The sequence below is a fragment of the Vulpes lagopus genome, chromosome 18 (assembly GCF_018345385.1).
Source record: "Vulpes lagopus strain Blue_001 chromosome 18, ASM1834538v1, whole genome shotgun sequence".
NCBI lineage: Eukaryota > Metazoa > Chordata > Mammalia > Carnivora > Canidae > Vulpes > Vulpes lagopus.
The window spans coordinates 27,754,501-27,773,556 of record NC_054841.1 but is presented as its reverse complement, the minus strand read 5'-3'; the positions used below and the strand labels follow the sequence as shown (position 1 = coordinate 27,773,556).

Below are 19,056 nucleotides of genomic sequence, written 5' to 3'. Positions count from 1 at the left end.
TTGTCTCACTTGCCTTGAGCAAGTTCCTTCTCCTCGCTAGACCTCAGTTTCCCTTCCCACACCCTCTGCTACTTCCACAACAGATGCCACCCTCTTCTCTCCCTGAGTAGGCCTTTGCCTTGTCAGAGCTACACCCTCCACTGGAGGTGCCATTCCACTTGTCTGCCTGTCAGGCACATCATCATCCAAGGCCCTGTCCTAATGTTGCCTCCTCTGAGAAACCCTCTAGGGTTGCCCAGTGACTCCTTCTCTGGGGCTCTCCGTAGCTGCCCAAATGTTCATAATCAATAGTCTGTTTGCCCTATCATAGCCTCCTCCAGACCAAGCCAGCCCTGAGGGTTGATTTATCTCTGATTTGTCTCTGTCATCTAGTATGGGACCAGGGACCAAGTGTGTCCTCACTGAACATGGAACATGTACTGAACTGGCTGGAAAAATAATATGTGACAAAGATTAGGCTGAAAGAAGAGATTATGATGGATGGTGAGCTTTTTGAGAGAAAGACTCTTTCTGTCTTATCCGTAGCAGCATCCCCCATGCCTTGGTAGATAGCAGGTGCTCAGAAAACACTTGTCCACTGAATGTAATAACATGTCCTGAGTCTACACTGTGTGTCAAGTGTGTCCTGCCTCTTGGCATTTAATCCTTACCACAACCTCAAAATAATAGTGAGAGGAAAAGCCTCCATTTACTTAATTCTCAGTATGCCCAGGCTCTGTTCTTTAGATGACTCATCTTACATAGGTCTCACATCAAGCCAATTTGCAGAGGAGAAACTGAGGCACAAAGGGCTAAGGTTTTAACACTTGCATTTTACAAATGAGGAAAGGAAGGCTCTGTGCGGGTATCACTTGCTCACACTTTAGAAAACTGATGACAGAACTGGGAAATTTGAACCTGGATATTTCTTAGGCCCTCAACCACCAGGCTCACTTGTTGCTCTGTGAGATTGTCAGCCAAATCAAAATTGGGCTGGCCCAGACCTACTTCTGGCCTTTCCAGGGTCTTCCAACTCCCTCCCCTCCACCACCACAACGCAATTCCTTTCAGGTATTCTGTGACATGGAGGCCAATGGAGGTGGGTGGACTCTCATCCAGCGCCGTGAGAATGGCAGCGTGAATTTCCAGCGGAACTGGAGAGATTACAAACAGGTAACACTGCTCCCTTGGGAAGGGGCTTTTAAGCCCTGAAACCTGGGGCAGGTGGGTTGTAGGCAGGGCACTAATTTGCCCTCAACCTTTCCCAGAAAAAAAATCAACCCATCTAAAACCAACTAGCTTCAAACAGGTTTTCCCAGTACACATTCACTGTCAAGGATTCCATCACCTGAAGTTGAACCTTCTTTTTGCAAGTTCTGACATATATCCTAAGAATAAAAATTTAACTTTATTTTTTTATTTGTGGAAATATTATATATACATATTGCTTAAGAATTTCTTTTAGAAATACAAAAATGAAACAGAAGAAAATAATCTCCCATGCCCACCCCTGAGCATTGCATAAATGATGCCCTTATCTTTGCACACATTAATATCATCACATCTGCAGGAGAGATTCTTTAACGTGGAATTCTTGGCTCAAAGACCCCATGCATTTTACAAGATGAGGAAGAGTGCCCGATTGTCTTCCAATTTTTTAATTAAATTTTGAGTAAAGGGTTTTTGGCAAGCTGACTTAAAAGCTCTTAACGTTTCTACAAGCAAGAGAAATAGAAAAGGAATCGTGGAAATGCACGATTAGTTGTTTCATTAGTTGTTTCTGCTTACTGTTCATTTGATAAATACTTAAAAATAAATACCAAATTAAGATATGAGTGTTCTTGAGACAGTTCGGTTTTAAATAATTATTAAGAACAGCAAGAAGAAATAGGATACTCAGAAGTATACAAAGAGCACTGAAGATTAATCATTAGGCCAATCAGCAGCACCGCGGGACTAAAATGGGGAGTGGGGCTTAGGTGTGCCCCTGTCCTTGGTGCTGAATCATTGCTCTGGGCATTGGTTTCTCGTCTCTCTGGGACACTGGTGACACCTAACGTGCTTAGCCTTGCATTTCTGTGTTGCTGAAATCTTGCAGCAGCTGCCATGTCACTGAACAAAATTTGCTTTGCAATTTATCCAGCTGATTAAAATCTTTAGTTTTTTTTATTGAGGTTCGACCTACATGCAGCTAAGTGCACAAATCTTAAGCGTAAGATACCAGTGGATTTTTACATATGTATTTACCCATGTGACCATCATTCAAAGCTAGATATACAGTGCTGTGAGCCCGCACAGAAGTCCCCCTTGTGCCCCCTTGTGCCTCCGCGTGTCCTAGTCAATACTCTCCCAAAGGTAGTTGCTATTCTGACTTCTATCACCGCAAATTCATTTTGCTTGTTCTTAAATTCCACAGAAATGTGATTTCAATTATTGTTAACAGAATTTTACATTTACAAAAACCTTAGTCTTTTTGCTCCATGGAGTGGGGAACTCCCCTCCCTAGGCCTACCCACACTGTACTTTGTGGACTTGGCCATTAGGCAAAGTGGTTTTGGATTAAGTGGCCCTGGAACCTGGCCCACCCCAGCTCCTCAGCCAGGGGTGCAGCCTCCTATTGCAGCATGAACAACCCCACCACCACCACCCTTCACTCTCTGCAGGGCTTTGGCGACCTGGCGGGGGAGCACTGGCTGGGCAATGAGGTGGTGCATCAGCTCACCAGCAAGGCAGCCTACTCTCTGCGTGTGGAGCTGCAAGACTGGGAGGGCAACGAGGCCTATGCCCAGTATGAACATTTCCAGCTGGGCAGTGAGGGGCAGCTGTACAGGTAGGCTCGGGGCCCAGGCTGGTGGGCGGGCTAGGGTCCCGGGCCAGTGGCTGTAGAGTCTGCACCAAGGGTCAGTTCCTGGGCGTCTCCAGTTCCTACCATCTGTCCCCCATTTGGGCACACGTCACGGGATCTGGAGGCGGCTGGTTAACACTCAGCACGTCCTAGCCACTGGGCGGGGTGGAGAGCCTGTCACTGATGCTGCCATCCCAGGAGCAGGAAAGGGCCTTCTAAGGTCAGTCACCCAGAATCAACCATATTACTGAGGCTCAGAGCGAGGAGTCCAGCCTGTCCCACGCTGTGGAGTGATATGGAAAGTTCCCTGGGCTGGGAAACAGAGGACCTGCTCATTCTGACTCTGCTCAAGCTTGCTTTGTAAACTTGAGCAAGTCAAGGTTCTGGTTTCTCTGTACCTCTGCTTCTTAACTGCAGGATGGGCTTACATATGAGTATAACATAAAGGTCTCCCACACCTCCCTCGGCTTGATTCTTAGCTCTGTTTAGGAAAAGGAAAGAGCATTTATTGACCTACTATGTTCCAGGCATATTACTCCATTTAGTCCTCCTACAACACTCTGAAGTAAGCATTGCTGTACCTGCTTTAGTGAGGTGGAAATAGGCACAGAGCTTAAGTCTCCTACCCAAAGTTACAAGTAGAGTTTGGATTTGAATTCAGATCTCTGTGCTACCAAAACTCAGGGTGTTTCCACTACATGATGTTGCCTCTGAGAAACTCAAGGTTCTTGGAGATAAGACTGAGTCCTGTCTTTGAACAGAACAGAATTGGAGTCAGAGATTCATACTCACAGGTCTGAAAAGGACCTCATGTGTCATCTGGATCTTACTATGATGTTGGAATCTCCTCCACAGCCATAGTCATCATCCAGCCAGGCTGGAATGCCTCCACTGAGAGAGGTCACTTCCTCCAAAGGAATCTCTGGTGGCTCTCTGTCCTCCTACACTTTATGTATAATTCCATCTTGGAGAGCTTTTCAATGATGTGTCCCACCCTTCTTTCTTCTTATTAAATGCCCCCAGGATCCTCCAGCTAAGTTGTCCTGGCATCCTCCTTAGGGGAACCCATCTCAATCTGATAATAGTCCTTAGACTGCAAGGTTCAGAGCTGAATGACCATACCCTGGGTCTGGGCTAGGTGGGGCTAAGCTGGATGCCCCCACTACTCAAGCTGACCAGTGAGTAACCATAACACCCTGCTGACTCCTATTTAAGCTACCAAAGCCAAGGCTTAAGTCCTGACTCCATCCCTATCTCCCTGAGTGACTCTGAAGAAGTGCCTCCACTTTCTCATCTAAAAATGGGTGCGCCAGATGTACCTACCTTATTCAACATGTTATAAAGCTCAAATGAGATACTGCATGTAGAGCATTAACACAGCGCATGGCACTTAGTAAATGCTCAGCAAATAATATTACCTTTGCTGTCCCAGGGCAGCCCTTCACACACCTGGCTGGCCTGCTCTGTGTGAGTTCATGGCCATTCTTCTCTCCAGTCCCTGGTTCACACTCCAGTGTGTCCTCTGTGTCTGGGGTGAGCATGTCCACAGGCAATCCCACACTCCTGGGAAGACAGCAGCTGCCTATGGGGAAAGCGCAGGGGCATAGAAATGCTTGTGCAAACAGGGAGGACTCCCTAGAGGAGGTAAGGCCTATAAAGGGTGGGCATCCTCCAGACAAAGAGAGAATGCCTTGAGAAGGGCATCCCAAGCAGAGGGGATGTTTTGGAAAAAGGCAGACAGAGAGTTTCATCCAGCAGGCCACAGATACCACAAACCTGAGCAAGTCTCTTTCAAGATCATAAGGAAGAACTCCCCCCTCATTCCGTAAAAGCTCGGGAGCCTGGGAGTGAAGATCTTGGAAAACACAGGCCTGGAAACTGCCAGAGAAGGGCCAAAGAGAGAGTGACAGAACAGATGCTGACCCCTGTGCGCACCCCCACCCCATAGTCAGCTGGCCGGTGAGATGGGGAGGATGCGCACAGGGAAGCCCAGTCAGCACTGGGGCCTGGGTGCCATGGGCATGAGGGGCACCCTTATGTGTCAGACCCAATAATGGGGTCTTCTAGAGCCTGGCCGAGGCACACACATTAGCCTGCAAGAGGAAGTGGTCCACAGGAAGAAACTGGCACAGGCACGCAGCCACCAGGCGCACACCCCCCAGAGGTGGCCACACACCCAGATCTGGTTACAAGTGCAAGATTTACACAGAGGTATGTGCACATGCGGAGGAGCTCACCACACCTCTGGGGTGCACGCTTGGGCCTACAGAGTGCATAGACTCACACAAGTACATAGCTGCACAAACCAGCACAGGCACATGCCCAGACATACATGTAGAGGTGCTTCACAGGTACCAATACACGTAATTCCAGACCCAAACTCAGATTGCAGAGCACACACTCGGAGCCTCCATAGACATTGCTGCACAAACTCAAAACAAACATGCACACACACACAGGCATGAAGAACTGTTTCCAAATGCTCACAATTATAGACACACAGACCCCAGCCACCAATCCACAGACACATGAAAGCTACTCCTTGTGTCTCTAACTTAGGAACACCCAGAGACTGTGTGTCTGAGGTCCCCAGGCTTGAGCCATGAACATGTACAGAGTGCATCTGAACAATGGGCCACATTGGGCTTCCTGGTCTCCGACTTGAGAATTCCCCAGAGGTCACAAGATCCTCATTGTGGCTCCCACAGGGGAGAGGAAGAGCCTGAGCTGAGGACTTGAAGACAGCAGGGAGGCCCGTGCTGCTAGAATGACCTCATGAGACTGCTCAGCTTCGCCCAGCCCTGATTCCACACACCTCAGCCTAAATGTCATCCCGAACCTCAGTCTGAGCCCCAAGCCTGACCTTGAACTGCCATCACTGATACCTCAAGGGGAGCCTATAATGACCACAAAGAGAAGCCAGGACTATGTGAGTCAGTGGGCCAATCTACCTGTCCCTATCCCTGGGAACCCCTGGCCAGATGGGCCTTTTTACAGGGAGCCCTGGATTACATGTTTAAGGGCACAGTTAGGGCTTTACAGTTAGGGCACCTGGACCCTGAAGCCATGCCCCTGCCTCACTACAGACAGACAGAGCCCATGGTGTGAAGTGCAGGGACTGAGCCAGGCCACAACCCAGGCCCCACATGCCCTCTTGACCCCCCCAGGGGCATCTCCCAGGCCCTGCCCCAGCCGCATCTGGTGTCCATTTTTCCCCACCCAGAGGACCTTCTTTTTTCCAAATCCGGTCCCCACCTCAGCTACCAATGCTACAAGCACCCAACACCCTCTCCAATCAGGAGCAAAAGCCTGTGCCAGCTGTAGCTGTGTGTCAAGAGTGGGAACAAAGGGACGAATGATAAAAAGCATTATATGTGCTGAACATTTACCATGTGCCCGCACTGCTATGGCTCATCACACACTGAGGTCATCGGAACATGATAACCCAACAAATTCATCACTGTTAACATTACTACCATTACCGTTTTAATAAAAGGAGAAACTGAAACTGACAAGTGAAGCAATCCGCCCAAGGTCACGCAGCTGGCAAGTGGCAGAGCTGGGATTCGAATCCAGGCCTTCTATCCTCAGAGCTCATGGTCGTAATTACCATATAGGTTTGGCTGTGCCCACCAGGATCTCATAGCCTGGCAGAGAAATAGAAACCTTCCCCGCAGCTGGCTGCAGATGTGCAAGTCACAGGGCTGCGGTTGCCCTGGGGCACAGATCCATGTAGGTTGGTGTAGTCAGGGAAGGCTTCCTAGAGGTGGTAGGCTGGGGTTGCAGAGTAGTCAGCTAGGAAGCAAAATGCACACAACTCCCAAGGCAGGCCACACTGGGCTGGGATCTGGATCTCACTCTCTTTCATTCTGAGGCCTGGGGCAGCCTCCCTGGGCTCTAGGGATCTCTGTATCTTCACCTGTAAGATGGAAATAATCAGGTGTTGTGAGGATACCAGGAGCAGGGGCTAACCCACAGACAGCACTTGGAACAATGCCCAGCACATAGTAGGTGTTCAAAAAACTGTTAGCCATTGTCCTCATTATTAGTATTCTCATTTTTATCCTTCTCACTCCTGTCTAAGACTCAGGTTCAGTGAGATGAGGGAGGCCTGGCACACAGTGGGTGCTCTGTCCCTGGGAGGCAGCAGGCAGAGAGGGCAATCCAGGGGCAGGATACCCCATGCACCTTAGGCTGGAGTACCCCCTCTCAGAACAACTGAAAAAGAGCCCCAGCCGAGGTCCCTCTTGGGGGGGGGCATTCTTTAACCAGCCGCAACCTAACTCTGGACCCAACTCCCATCACCACCTCCGGGTGGCCTCCAGGCTTTCTCTGAGCGGGTACAGCGGTTCAGCAGGGCGCCAGAGCAGCCTGGTCCTGCAAGGCACCAACTTCAGCACCCGTGATGCAGACAATGACAACTGCCTCTGCAAATGTGCCCAGATGCTGTCTGGAGGTGGGTGTGGGGGTCTGAAACCAAGCTTGCCCACAGGTGCACCTGGCTGAACACCCCCATTACCTCCCCACTCAGGTCCCCTATGGCTGGGTGCTGTTGGGAAGAGGGTGCAGGTTGGGGTCTCACCACCTGCATGCTGGCCTGACTGTGCTCCCTCCATCCCTCCCCCCACTGAGTCCTTGAGGTTCCCTCTGGATCTCCCCTCATCCTAACACAGGCACCACCGATCTTCCTCTGAGACTGGGCTAGGGGAACTCTGAGGCTGGGATGCAATGCCTGATGGGCCCCAACCCCAGGCCTGAGAATCCGTTCCCCAGGCCGAGTGGGACCAGGATGGGGACACCTGGGCTAGGGGCTCAGGTAGTGTTCCTTGGGGGGAGGACAGAGGGAGATGGGGATGAGTAGGGGAGACAGAGATAGGAGGAGATACCTCCTGTGACAGAGACAGGGACAGATGCAGATGAGAGGAACACAGAACAGTGGACACAAAGAACTCCATAGGGACAGAAGTGCAGAGGGAGAGATGGAGAGGTAAATGCAGACCACAGAGAGACAGACGGACACAGTATGTGAGAGACAGGCCAGGAAAGGCAAGAAAACAGAAGTAGATACATCAGACTTCAGAGAGATCCAGACAGACCCCACAGAGACATAGACCCATAGACTCGGGGGGCCCTCAGGGGGCTGATGCAGAGGCTGCAGGCTGAGCAGAGGCCCTGGGAGTCTCCCAGGGCCATGCCCATCCACTCCGTCCCATCTCCTGCGAGCTGGCCTCCCGGAGGAGGCAGCAGCCCTGATTGTCCCCGGGGTAGCGGGCTGCCCTCAGCCCACTGGCTGGCCCCCACCTCCCCAAGTATCTTCCTCTCCCCGCACCAGGATGGTGGTTTGATGCCTGCGGCCTCTCGAATCTCAACGGCATCTACTACCCAGCTCGCCACCACGTGCGCAAACTCAACGGCATCCGCTGGCACTACTTCCAGGGCCCCAGCTACTCGCTGCGGGCCACTCGCATGATGGTGCGTCCCGTGAGCATCTGACAAGTGGCTACGCCTGGAGGCTGGACCCATAGGAAGAGGTGGGACTTGGTATCCCCTGGGCAAGCCGGACCCAAACACAGGACACAGTGCCAGGGCGTTGTCCTGGATACCCTGGGTCCCCTGAGCTAGCACTCCTTGCCCAGGAGACAGGAGGTCAGCTGCCCCCTGTTCCCTTCAAGTGAAACAGGGGTTATGGGGGGATTCTGCCTCTACAGTATCCCTCTGTCCTCTTCCCTCTGTCTCCAGCATGGCTACCCTGCCAGCTTGAGGGTCACGATAACCTGAATGAGCTGAGAACATACTCAATTTAGGTCCTCAAAGAAATAGGGAATTAACAGCCCACCCCTCTGAGGCCTCAGCATCTGGAGCTCAGATCAAGTCTTTGGGGGCTTCAGAAAATCTAACAAGGATTTCTTTACCCCTAGCATGTCCTTGAATGTATTCCAGAGAGAATAACTCAGGCTCCCCTTGAAAAGTGAGGGAGGGAAACACGTGGTTAAATCCATATAAACAGGCATTCTTAGCTACAGGACTTGTCAGAGCCTTTAATATAGTGATAGGCTTTTTGACCACCTGTGAAGGGGTTAGAGTAGGCAGCTTTCTCCAAGTGTCCTTATTTGAAAACAGGCCCTCTTTATCCCAGAGCCTCTCTTGGGGCTGCAGATGCCCTTGGAAAATGTCTGACAAGTGTGATAAGGAGGAGCCCCATCTCCCCATCTCCCCACCCCCATCTGCACTCAAGAGACACAGTGATGGTCTCAAACAGCCTCTAAAAACAACTGGAAGAAGCTTTGGGTTAAAGAAGACACATGCCATCCCTGAAGAAGGATCTAGTTTCTGATCTGTGCTATGGGCTGGGGTCCTGCCAGGTTCCTTCTGGCCCTGGAAAGCCAGATCTCCGCCTGGAGGCTACCTTCTCAGCACTCCCTGTAACCCTAGCTCACGTCGGCTCAAGTTCAAGGACTGCTGGATCTGTCCACTCTGCCTTGGACAGGATGCCCATCTTCAAGTCTAGATCCTTCCAGCCTCCAAGCCAGGACCCTAGCCCTCTTTCCCCATCTGATCCAACAGTCAGCTGGGGGTTCAAGGGAGGTGGGAGCATGGGGCAGAGCCAGCCTTTGCCTGGGCCTGGGAGACCGGGGGCTCCTCACAAGCTTCTTTTGGAGGATAGGGTCAGAGAGGGGCCACGGCCACTCTGCCGCCCACCACATCACGGTCACCCTCCTCAGTTTGGATGAGGCCAGCACAGTCCTGCCATCTTCAGCCAACACCCAGACCAGCTGAGACCAACCTGCTCTTTCCACAAGGGTATGCCTCTGTCTTCAGGAGGTTTTCTCCTGGATGGGGCTGGGATGGATGGTGGGTGGCTGTCCTTGAGTCCCACCTCAGCCAGGCCCCTGAGCAAAGCCAGCGAGGATTAAGACTGAGCTCTTTGGAAAAAAAACCAGCCATGTCGTGCCGTGAGCCAGGCTCTGGAATTGGGCAGACCTGCTCCAGCTCCTGGACTTGAGGCCACTGGCTCAGCCTCTCAAGACCTCAGTTGCCTTGTCTGTGTAGTGGAGATGACGCTCCCTCCTGGCTGTGCCATGGCAGGAGGCGATGAAACCATGTATGTCAGCTTTGTAACGGGGCTTGGCATGAACAGATGCCTAATAAAGGTTAGTTCCCAAAGAGGGAAATGGAGGGAGGAAATCCACCCCTGGTATGTGCCCCATTTCTTTTGGACCCAGGTAAGGTGAGCACTTATTTTTTAATCCATGGCATTTATGTTTGTACTGCAGAGTTTATCAGCTAGGGGAAAGGAGATGAAGGCGAAGCTGTGAGCCCCAGGGACAGACTCCTCTGGGTGGGATGAAAGCGTAAATCCTGTCTGTACTTGTTTTCTAGAAAAGGCTGAGAAGCTGATCTGGGTTACCCTCGGATGCCTGTTCTTAGATACTCATCCTTCATTCCTACCTTCCTTCCTTCTCCATGTCAGGACTCTCCAGCACAAGGGATAGAAACTCTACCCTAAGGAATGGACTGACTCACATACCCAGAAGTCTAGGGGTGGATTCAGGCACAGTTAGATCCAGGGGCTCAAGTGACGTCCCTCTTCACCTCTCAGCCCTGCATCCACGTCGGCTTTATTCTCAGTCAGGTTCTCTCCTGACAGGTAACTCCAGCAGCCTTGGGCTCATGTGCCCCCAGCTAAGCAGAGTTCCCCTGTCCCAGTGATTCCAGCAAAGGCATGAATTTCTCCAGCTGAGACTGGTGCTCCTTTTCCCATCTCTGTCCTTTTTACTGTGAGTCTGAATGACCAGACCTGGGTCACCCAATCATGCCTTGAACAGGGGTAGAGTCAGTCCCATCCAAGTCCTGTGGACTAGCAGTTCCCAGGCACTATTTCCAGACTGGTGATCACTTGTCTTCCTTCCATCTCTCTGACTCCTATTTCCCACATCCCCACCCCCAAGTTCTGGCTCCAGGCTCCAGTTCACCCCCAGGTTGCCCCCAACTATCAAGGATACAGCTGTGGCCTGTCCAGGGATGCCAGACCCTGGTTCGCTGTCCTGGCTTTGTCCCTGGAGCAGAGTCCCTAGCTCTCTCTGAGCCTGTGTTTCCCATCTGTGCACTAAGGACAGAGCAGCTGCTGGCTTCAAAAAGTCCCCTGACCATGATGCCAACCCACAGCAGCTATGAACAAGACCAGCAGCAGGACTCCAGGCGGCACAGGCCCTTGTGGGGGCACGGCTGGTGGCTTTGGCCCTGGCTGGATCTCTCCGGGTCACTACTCATAGGAACTATCTTCTGGGATACCTGACTCTGCAGGTTCCTATGCAGAATCCTTGTTACCTCTCCCTACACTAGACCAGCCTTCTCCCCATTTTAGTGATGAAGAAATTAGAGCTCAGAGAGGGAAAGGGTTTCATCCAAGGTGGCACAGCTAATCATCACCTCCAGCACACATGCTGCTTCCCTCATCCTGGCCTCTCTGGGGCAATTTGGCACCAACTGCAAAAATACTGGAGTAGGGTCCCCTCCACTTATTTCAAGGATTGAAGGAAATTTCTGGAAAGCTCTCCAAGACCTGTCTGCCTTTACCGCTGGCACCTAATCACATTGTTCCTAAGATCTCTGCGTGTCCTCAGCAAAAGCAGTTTCCACACTAGGGGAAGAGCTCACTGTGCCTATCCCAAAACCATAGCCGAGGTAAAAGGTGGCCCTTTGCAGGGAGTAGGGGAACAGCCGGCATCAGGATGGTTTGTCTTGCTGGATGGGGGGATTTGACCCCATTTTCCAGATTTCCCTCCCCCTTGGTGTCTGTTAGAGCTTTCACCTCTCCCATTTAAAGATGCTTCAGAAAGCTAACAGCGTTGTAGCAGCATCTTTGGATGGGGCAGCGCTTCAGAGAATGGAGTCTGTCCAGGCCGTGTCCAGCATAAACGTGTTACTTTCTTGTGTTAGATTAATGTAGGGTCACGCAGTGGAGGTTCTCCTGTGTCCTGAGGTCACCGAAGTCCAATGGCCTTTAGCACTCAACACATTCCTTCCCTACCCTGTGAAGACTCTCAGACTCTCCTCGTCTGCACACTGGGGACACTGGGAGCTAGTGCACAGGGAAATCATGTGGATTCCATGTGATGGTGGACAGCCAGGCCTGGAACATTAGAATTCAGCCTGGAACATTAGAATTCAGAATGCATGTGAATGCACACATGCATTCATTCACACAGCAAGTAGATGTTGAGGATCTGCCTGGGTCAAGGCCAAGCTTGGTGATTGGGATGGAACAAACAAGATAGTCCTGTTCTCAGAACTCAACAGGCTAGAGGGAGAGGCTGGCCCACACCAAAATTTTTTTTAATTTATAAAGTTAAATTGACAAATTAATATATTGCAAATAAAGAAAACAAACAGGAGGCGGAGACAGATCACAGAGGGTCCAACATCAAGTGATCAAGGAAAGCTCTCTATTGAGGACTAGTACAGTGAGAAAGAGGCAGCCAAGGAAGAGTAGATTCCCTAGGAGGAACAGCAAGTGCAAAAGCCCTGAGGTGATCATGAGGAACTACAAGGGGGCCAGTGTGACTAGAGAGCCACAGTGAGCAAGAGAGAGGGTGCTGGGATAGTGCCCCACCCAGCACCTACATCAGAGATCACTCCCCACCCCAATGCCTGCCAGGGACCGAATCCAGCCACACCTTGCCTGAGTCATTGTGGAGCTGGGGCAAATTCTTGCCCCTCTCTAGACCTCAGTTTCCCTGTAAAATACTGGGAGAGTGATCATCTTTGTCCGAGAGTCATCCATATCCTGTTACTGGATAACTCTGAGTCAAGGGCCTTATTGTGCCCACTGCCCTACACTGGGTGCCAGTGGGCAAGTCACATGGAGGAAGAGAAAGTAAGGGTCTTGCCCTCAGGCTAAATGGGAAGTTTGAAGTGTGTCCTACACAGAGTCAACTAGGGGGACTAGGGTGGGAACACCGGACACTGACTATATGCTTCCTCCATGCTAGTTTACATGTACCATCTCTGAATTCTAATGGGTTCTAGTATTACCCATTTTACAGAGGTGGAAACAGAGGCCCAGAGAAGTCAAGTGCCTTACCACACAGTGACTTACGGTACAAGCTACACTTCTGGAGCAAAAAGACCCCCAAATCCAGTAGGTTAAATATGTTTCTTGCTCGTAGGTCTGGTGCTGAGCAGTCCATGGCTGGTGGACTGCCTCCCTCTCCAGCCTGGGCCACTACACCCAGAGGTGCCATATCCCATCTAGCGGGAAGGGAAACAGGATATCCAGCACTGCTTCCTCCCCAGCAGGTTCCCTCGTTATCCCGAACTCACCTTTTGCTCAGAATATCCCAGCAGTCTCCCTATAGGGCTCCCTATCCAGATTTGCTCCCTCCTAGCCTGCAGTCATGTCATTTCCCCTGCCTGAAACCTCCAGGGGCTCTCCAGTACCCTGTGCTCAGCCTGCAATCAGGGCTCCTCACCACCCAGCTCAAGTCTCTTTCTAGCTCCACCTCTGCTCTGCTCTTACACTGGAGTTCAGAGGCTTTGGGCCTGATGAACCTTCTGCAAAAAGGGTCCCAGTGGGCCATCCCCCAGTTGTCCTGGGGGAACTGTCCATTTCCACTGGACTTTCACATCCCTGTGGCATGGAACTCCGAGTATCGGTAGCTACTCTCTGGAAGTAACACAGTGTAGTGGCTCAGCCCTCTGGTTCTGCAGAGAGCTGGACCCAAGTCCACTTCTGCGTCTCACAAGGATAATGTAAAAGCCTCCAAAATCCCATGAGGGCTTAGCAAATTATAAGGCACCTAGGACAGAGCCTATACCTAGTAAGCTCTCTTTGATATTGTCTCCGATTATTTCTCTGTACCAGGCACCTCGTGAAGAACTTCCCTTAGAATCTCCGTGGAAGCCCCACAACAACCTTATGGGATAGGTACTATTATCATCTCTCCCCTTTCCAAACGGGGAACTGACCCCCTTAGAAGTGACGTCACTTGGCCAAAGTCACACCATAAGAATGTACAGAGGGGGTTCTGGATCCAAATCACCTGCTCCAGAGCATCCTTCACCTCGATCTTATGTTCCCTGTGACCAAGTTTAAAGGAAAATAAATGAATACATAAGCAATTGCCAAGCTGAAGCTAGCCAGTGCTTGAAACTCACACAGGAAAATAAAAGCCCACTGTCCCTGCTTGATGCCTCTGGGGCAGGGACAGGACCTTCCTTCCTGCTTCTAACTTCCTGACTTCCCTGCCCTGGCTTCAGAACACTTGGCCACAGGATCATCACCCCCAAATCTTTTCTGAGTAGGACTTAGCTTTTTTCCTTATCAACCTCCTTGACCTTCCTCCTGTGGCCTGAGCAGGGGAGGGACAGGGACAGGCCACTTTAATCTGGGGAGATGAAACCTCCTAGCTGCTGGAGGCCTCTTCCTTCTGCCTTCACCTGCCTGTCGGGTGTCTGGGAGAGGCATCAGGACCACAGCCGCCCAGGTCTGGCTGTGTCCACAAATCAGAAGACTGGACTGATCATTTCCCTTCTGGACCCCACTCTCCTCATCCATAAAAAGGGAGTGAGCAATCCAGCTCTCCTTCTTTCACAAGGTTGCCATGAGACTCAAATAAGATGGCCCCTTCCTTCATCAAGTATTTGCTAACTACTATGTGCCAGCAACTGTGCCAGGCACTAAGGACATGGCCATGAACAAGACAGATCAACACTTGCCCTTGGGTACTTATAGTCCAGGGTGGGTAGAAATAGACAGAAATTCGATACAAATTAACCAAGCAACCTAAAGTACAATGAATATGAGAGGGTAATATATGGCGCTATTGGAGCAAGGACAGCATCCTTATAGGATGAGGATGAATTAGGTGAAGAGGAAAAACAGTGTTCCAGGAAGAGGTGACAGCACATCCAAAGGCCCTGGGGCTGGCCCAGGGGAAAGCTTCAGAGCATTCAGGAAGGGGAAGAAGCCACAGGTCTGGTAGGGGCTGAAGTAGGCAGGCCCTTGTGGGCCAGATTGAGAAGAGGACGCAGAAGGTAATGATCTAAACAGCAGGAAGCCAGCGCCACAGTGAAGCCCAGAGCCTACAGGCTTCCCTGTCCTCCAGTGTGAGCACATAGCCTTGAACAAGTTGTTTCCCCTCTCAGAACTTGGGTTTTCACTCCCAGTGAAATCGAGATCATGATACCTATCTTGCCAAGACATTTGAAGTTTAGAGAAAGCCTATCTACTGTACGTGAAAGACCTGTCCCGGCACAAAAGACCACTCTATAAATGATGTCCACTGTTATTCGCAGTGCAGCCTGTGGGATTTACAGGCTTTCCCATTATTCATTGAACATTTGTCATTCCTGAAGCTTGCTAGCAGACAAGTAGGGTTGGCCCCAAAGGTTTGGGGGAAGGTTTTAAACTGATAGAAGCCAAGCCATGCCTTTGTTCTTTCTTGTCATTTGAGAAAGGACCCCAGGGTTACACAGGAACCTAATTTGAGAACAATAAACCAACAGAAGGGTAAAGGAGCATCTAACAAACCTGACATCTGTGTGATAGGCTCTGATGAGTATAACAGAAATCAAGGAGTATAGAACATATTAGCCCCCAACTGGAAGTGACAACAGGAAAATGGGTAAATAGGGGTAAATTCATACGTGGAAGGGAATATTTACTGGGATAGGCACTAGGGCAGCTTTTAGGGTATGAGGACTATTTGTTTCTTGACCCACGTGAGGGTCACACACACATGTTCAGTTTGTGAGAATTCACCAGGCTGTACCTTCATGTGTGCATTTTTGTCTATGTATGTTTCTCTATATGTACATAGGTAGGTCAGGAGGGGAGATTATATATGCACAAGTACAGTATAAACACAAAGTTATTTGGGGAGAAAATAAGAGTTTAGAGAAGAATTTGGCAATAGCTAACAAAATTACTTATGCATTTATCCTTTGACACAGTAATCTCCACTTCTAGGAATCTGTCCTAAATATACATAATTTATGCACAAAGTTATTCATTCATTGCAGCTTCATTTGTATTAACAAAAGATGGGAATCAACCCAAATGAATAAACTATGGTACATAATTTAGGTATTTCTGCATATCAAACTATACCATCTCGGTGGCAGAAAAACAACAGCCACGGACTTTATTTTGCTCACAAATTCTATAGATTAGGAATTCAGTCAAGGCATTGCAGGGAGGGCGTGTCTCAATGCCATGACGGCTGGGCTTCAGCTGGAAGGCCCAGATGGATGGAGGTGGGATGAGGTTAAGGGAATGCTGGGAGATGTGGGAATGGAGTCATCTGGAGGCTTTGTTCCTATCGCCTGGGCTGGGATAACTCCCAGGTGGAGTTCGGGGAGGACTGCTAACAGGAGCATCCACACGGGCCCTTTTGCCCATGGCTTCCTCATACCATGATGGCTGAATCTGAGAGGAAGCATTTTATCAGCAAACATTCCCGACAGGACCAGAAATCTGGTTTGTAGGGCTCAGTGCAAAATGAAAATGGGGAGCCCCTGGTTCAAACGTTAGGAAAATGTACTTCTTCCTTTTCTTCTACAGTCTCTCTCTCAACTTGTCATGCTGTTTTTATTTACTATTTTGTGTTGCTCTAAAGGATTGTTTTTTATTTAAATTATTTGCATAAATTTTTACCATTCATCTTTATATTGTAAAATGACAGTTTGAATGCAGATGTGAGAGCATTTAACTCACAGGTGGAATCACTGAAATTACAACATTGGGGACGGGTGCCTGGACGGCTCAATGGTTGAGTGTCTGCCTTTGGCTCAGCTCATGATCCCAGAGTCCTGGGATCGAGTTCCGCATCAGGCTCCCTTCGAGGACCCTGCTTCTCCCTCTGCCTATGTCTCTGCCTCTCTCTGTGTCTCTCATGAATAAATAAATAAAATCTTAAAAAATAAAAAAAGAAATTACAATGTTGGTATTTCAGAGCTCATGCGCATGTATGGTATATTTCATTCTTACCAGGACTGTGGAAATGCTGCACCAAACTGAGGGATCACTTTTCTTTCACTTCTTGATATGCACACCTTCTACCAATATTCTCTACCCCCTGCTTATCATGAGTAAGGAAGGCTGAAGGGACAGGGGACTCGGGATGACCTGTCCTCCCCTTCCTTTCTGGGTCATCATTCTCAGCGCAGGTGGTTGGCCAGCCAATACACGGAAGTAACATGGATAAGAAAGGATACGATCAAGTTCCTGGATTGTCTGTGTTTTCCTGGAACGCCAGTGCCTTTTTTCTGTGGCCAAAGGCACTTCTGGTTGAAATAGAAAGCACAGCCTCTTCGGGCTGTGCCCATAGTTACTCAATCATAGACTTCACACGCTTACCTTGACCCACTTGGAGAACTACCAAATGACCCTGTGCTGTGAGCTTACTGGAATTCTATGCTCATGGGGCATTGTGAACACTATATCTGAGCAGTGGACACTCTTAGTGCATGTTCTGCTCACACGCATGATCCATTGTCCCACTGGACTACACTTTCAATACATGAGCTCAAAGAGAAAATTAAGAATTCTAAGATGTGACAGCAGAGCATTAAAACAATTAAAAATTTTTAATTGTTTTAATGCTCTGCTGAGCCCTGGGACCCTACATACAAGGTCAGTGTGTTATGGAAGCCACATAGCAGGCATTGCAGACCCATATTCAAAAAGAGTGCAGGGAACTAGCGTACATATACCCTCTTGCATAGACACTCGCTCCACTGTCCCATCAGACTTCACTTACAAAACACAAGTGCAAAGATATACTCATTAGGAATTTCAAGACTGCAGCAGAGCATGAAAACAAGTGAATGGCCCTTCTGAACACAGGGCTCTATGCCGCTAAATAGGTCATACGACCACGAAGTCCGTCCTGGTTCCTAAGCCAAATGAACAGAAGATACATGGTCTTTTATGACCTAGATGTTAAATCACATTTTTAAAGCATCACTTCCACCTATTCTACTGGCCAAAGCACTCAGATGAGCCCCAGCCCAGATCTGGGGAGTAGGAGGTCCTAGACCCCACCTCTCAATGGGAAGAGTATCAAGGAATATACAACCTTTTAACTACACACACACACACACACACACACACCCTACATTGGGTGGTAATGTGCCCATGAAAAGTCACACTTCTTAGACTTCTTTGATATTAAAGTAAGACATATGACTGAGGGATACCTGAGTGGCTCAGGGGTTTAAGCATCTGCCTTTGGCTCAGTGTGTGATCCTGAAGTCCCAGGATCGAGTCCCACATCGGGCTCTCTGCACGGAGCCTGCTTCTCCCTCTGCCTGTGTCTCTGCCTCTCTTTCTCTGTGTGTGTGTGTCTCATGAATAAATAAATAAATAAAATCTTTTAAAAAAAAGACACGTGACTGGTATCTGGGCAATTATATGTAAGAAGAGATGTCAAGTCAGGAAAATAAGAAAGCTGACTCACTGGAGGTGGACCCTTTGCCCTCCCTCTTTTTTTTTTACCTGAGATGCACGTGTGATGGCTGGCACACCAGCAGCCTGGACCATGAGATGAGCTGATAGGCTAAAGCCACAAACTGGGCTGGAGGCAGAATGATGGAAGGAGCATGGAAACTTTGCAGAGCTGCCTCACCAGCCCTGTGAGAAACAGATTTTTATCTTCTTTTTTTTTTAATTTTTATTTATTTATGATAGTCACAGAGAGAGAGGCAGAGACACAGGCAGAGGGAGAAGCAGGCTCCATGCACCAGGAGCCAGATGTGGGATTCGATCCCGGGTCTCCAGGATCGCGCCCTGGGCCAAAGGCAGGCGCCAAACCGCTGCGCCACCCAGGGATCCCGATTTTTATCTTCTTTAAGCTAGTGCTGTTTGGGGCTTAAAATCTTAAGCAATACACATTTTTTTCCCAGACAATGTGGGAAGATGTGAGATCTCAAGAAAGGCACCCAGAATGCTGCCTGGTGCTAACTCCATTGTGATTCTTCTACAAGAAAGGATTTTTAGAGAATGAATTTGTTTGTAATGACCATTCTGGCCTTGCATCTTGGCTGATGGGATCTTCTCAGAACTCAAATAAAATCAGGTCATTTGCATGCTCAAAATCCTTCCATGGCTGCCCATGGCCACTAGACTCCAGAGTAAAGAAGAAAACTGAGCAGAGAGGTGAGGAGCATCTGACACCTTGCTACCTTTCCGGCCTCATCTCCCATGTTGCTTAATGCTGTTGGCATTTTGC

General features: G+C 49.5%; 1 protein-coding gene across 4 annotated transcripts in view; it reads left to right on the top strand.

Moving 5' to 3' along the window:
• ANGPT4 (angiopoietin 4) overlaps positions 1-16,707 on the top strand; it is a 48,443-nt gene extending 31,736 nt beyond the window's left edge. The window contains exons 6-10 of one of the 4 annotated variants that reach the window (XM_041733232.1): positions 1,051-1,152; positions 2,643-2,809; positions 7,150-7,280; positions 8,157-8,355; positions 13,689-16,707. In XM_041733232.1, the coding sequence (XP_041589166.1) occupies positions 1,051-1,152; positions 2,643-2,809; positions 7,150-7,280; positions 8,157-8,317 (561 nt within the window). In that variant the 3' untranslated portion in view covers positions 8,318-8,355; positions 13,689-16,707. The other 3 variants (XM_041733231.1, XM_041733234.1, XM_041733235.1) reach the window with 3 other exon arrangements.
• Positions 16,708-19,056: the final 2,349 nt, after the last annotated feature.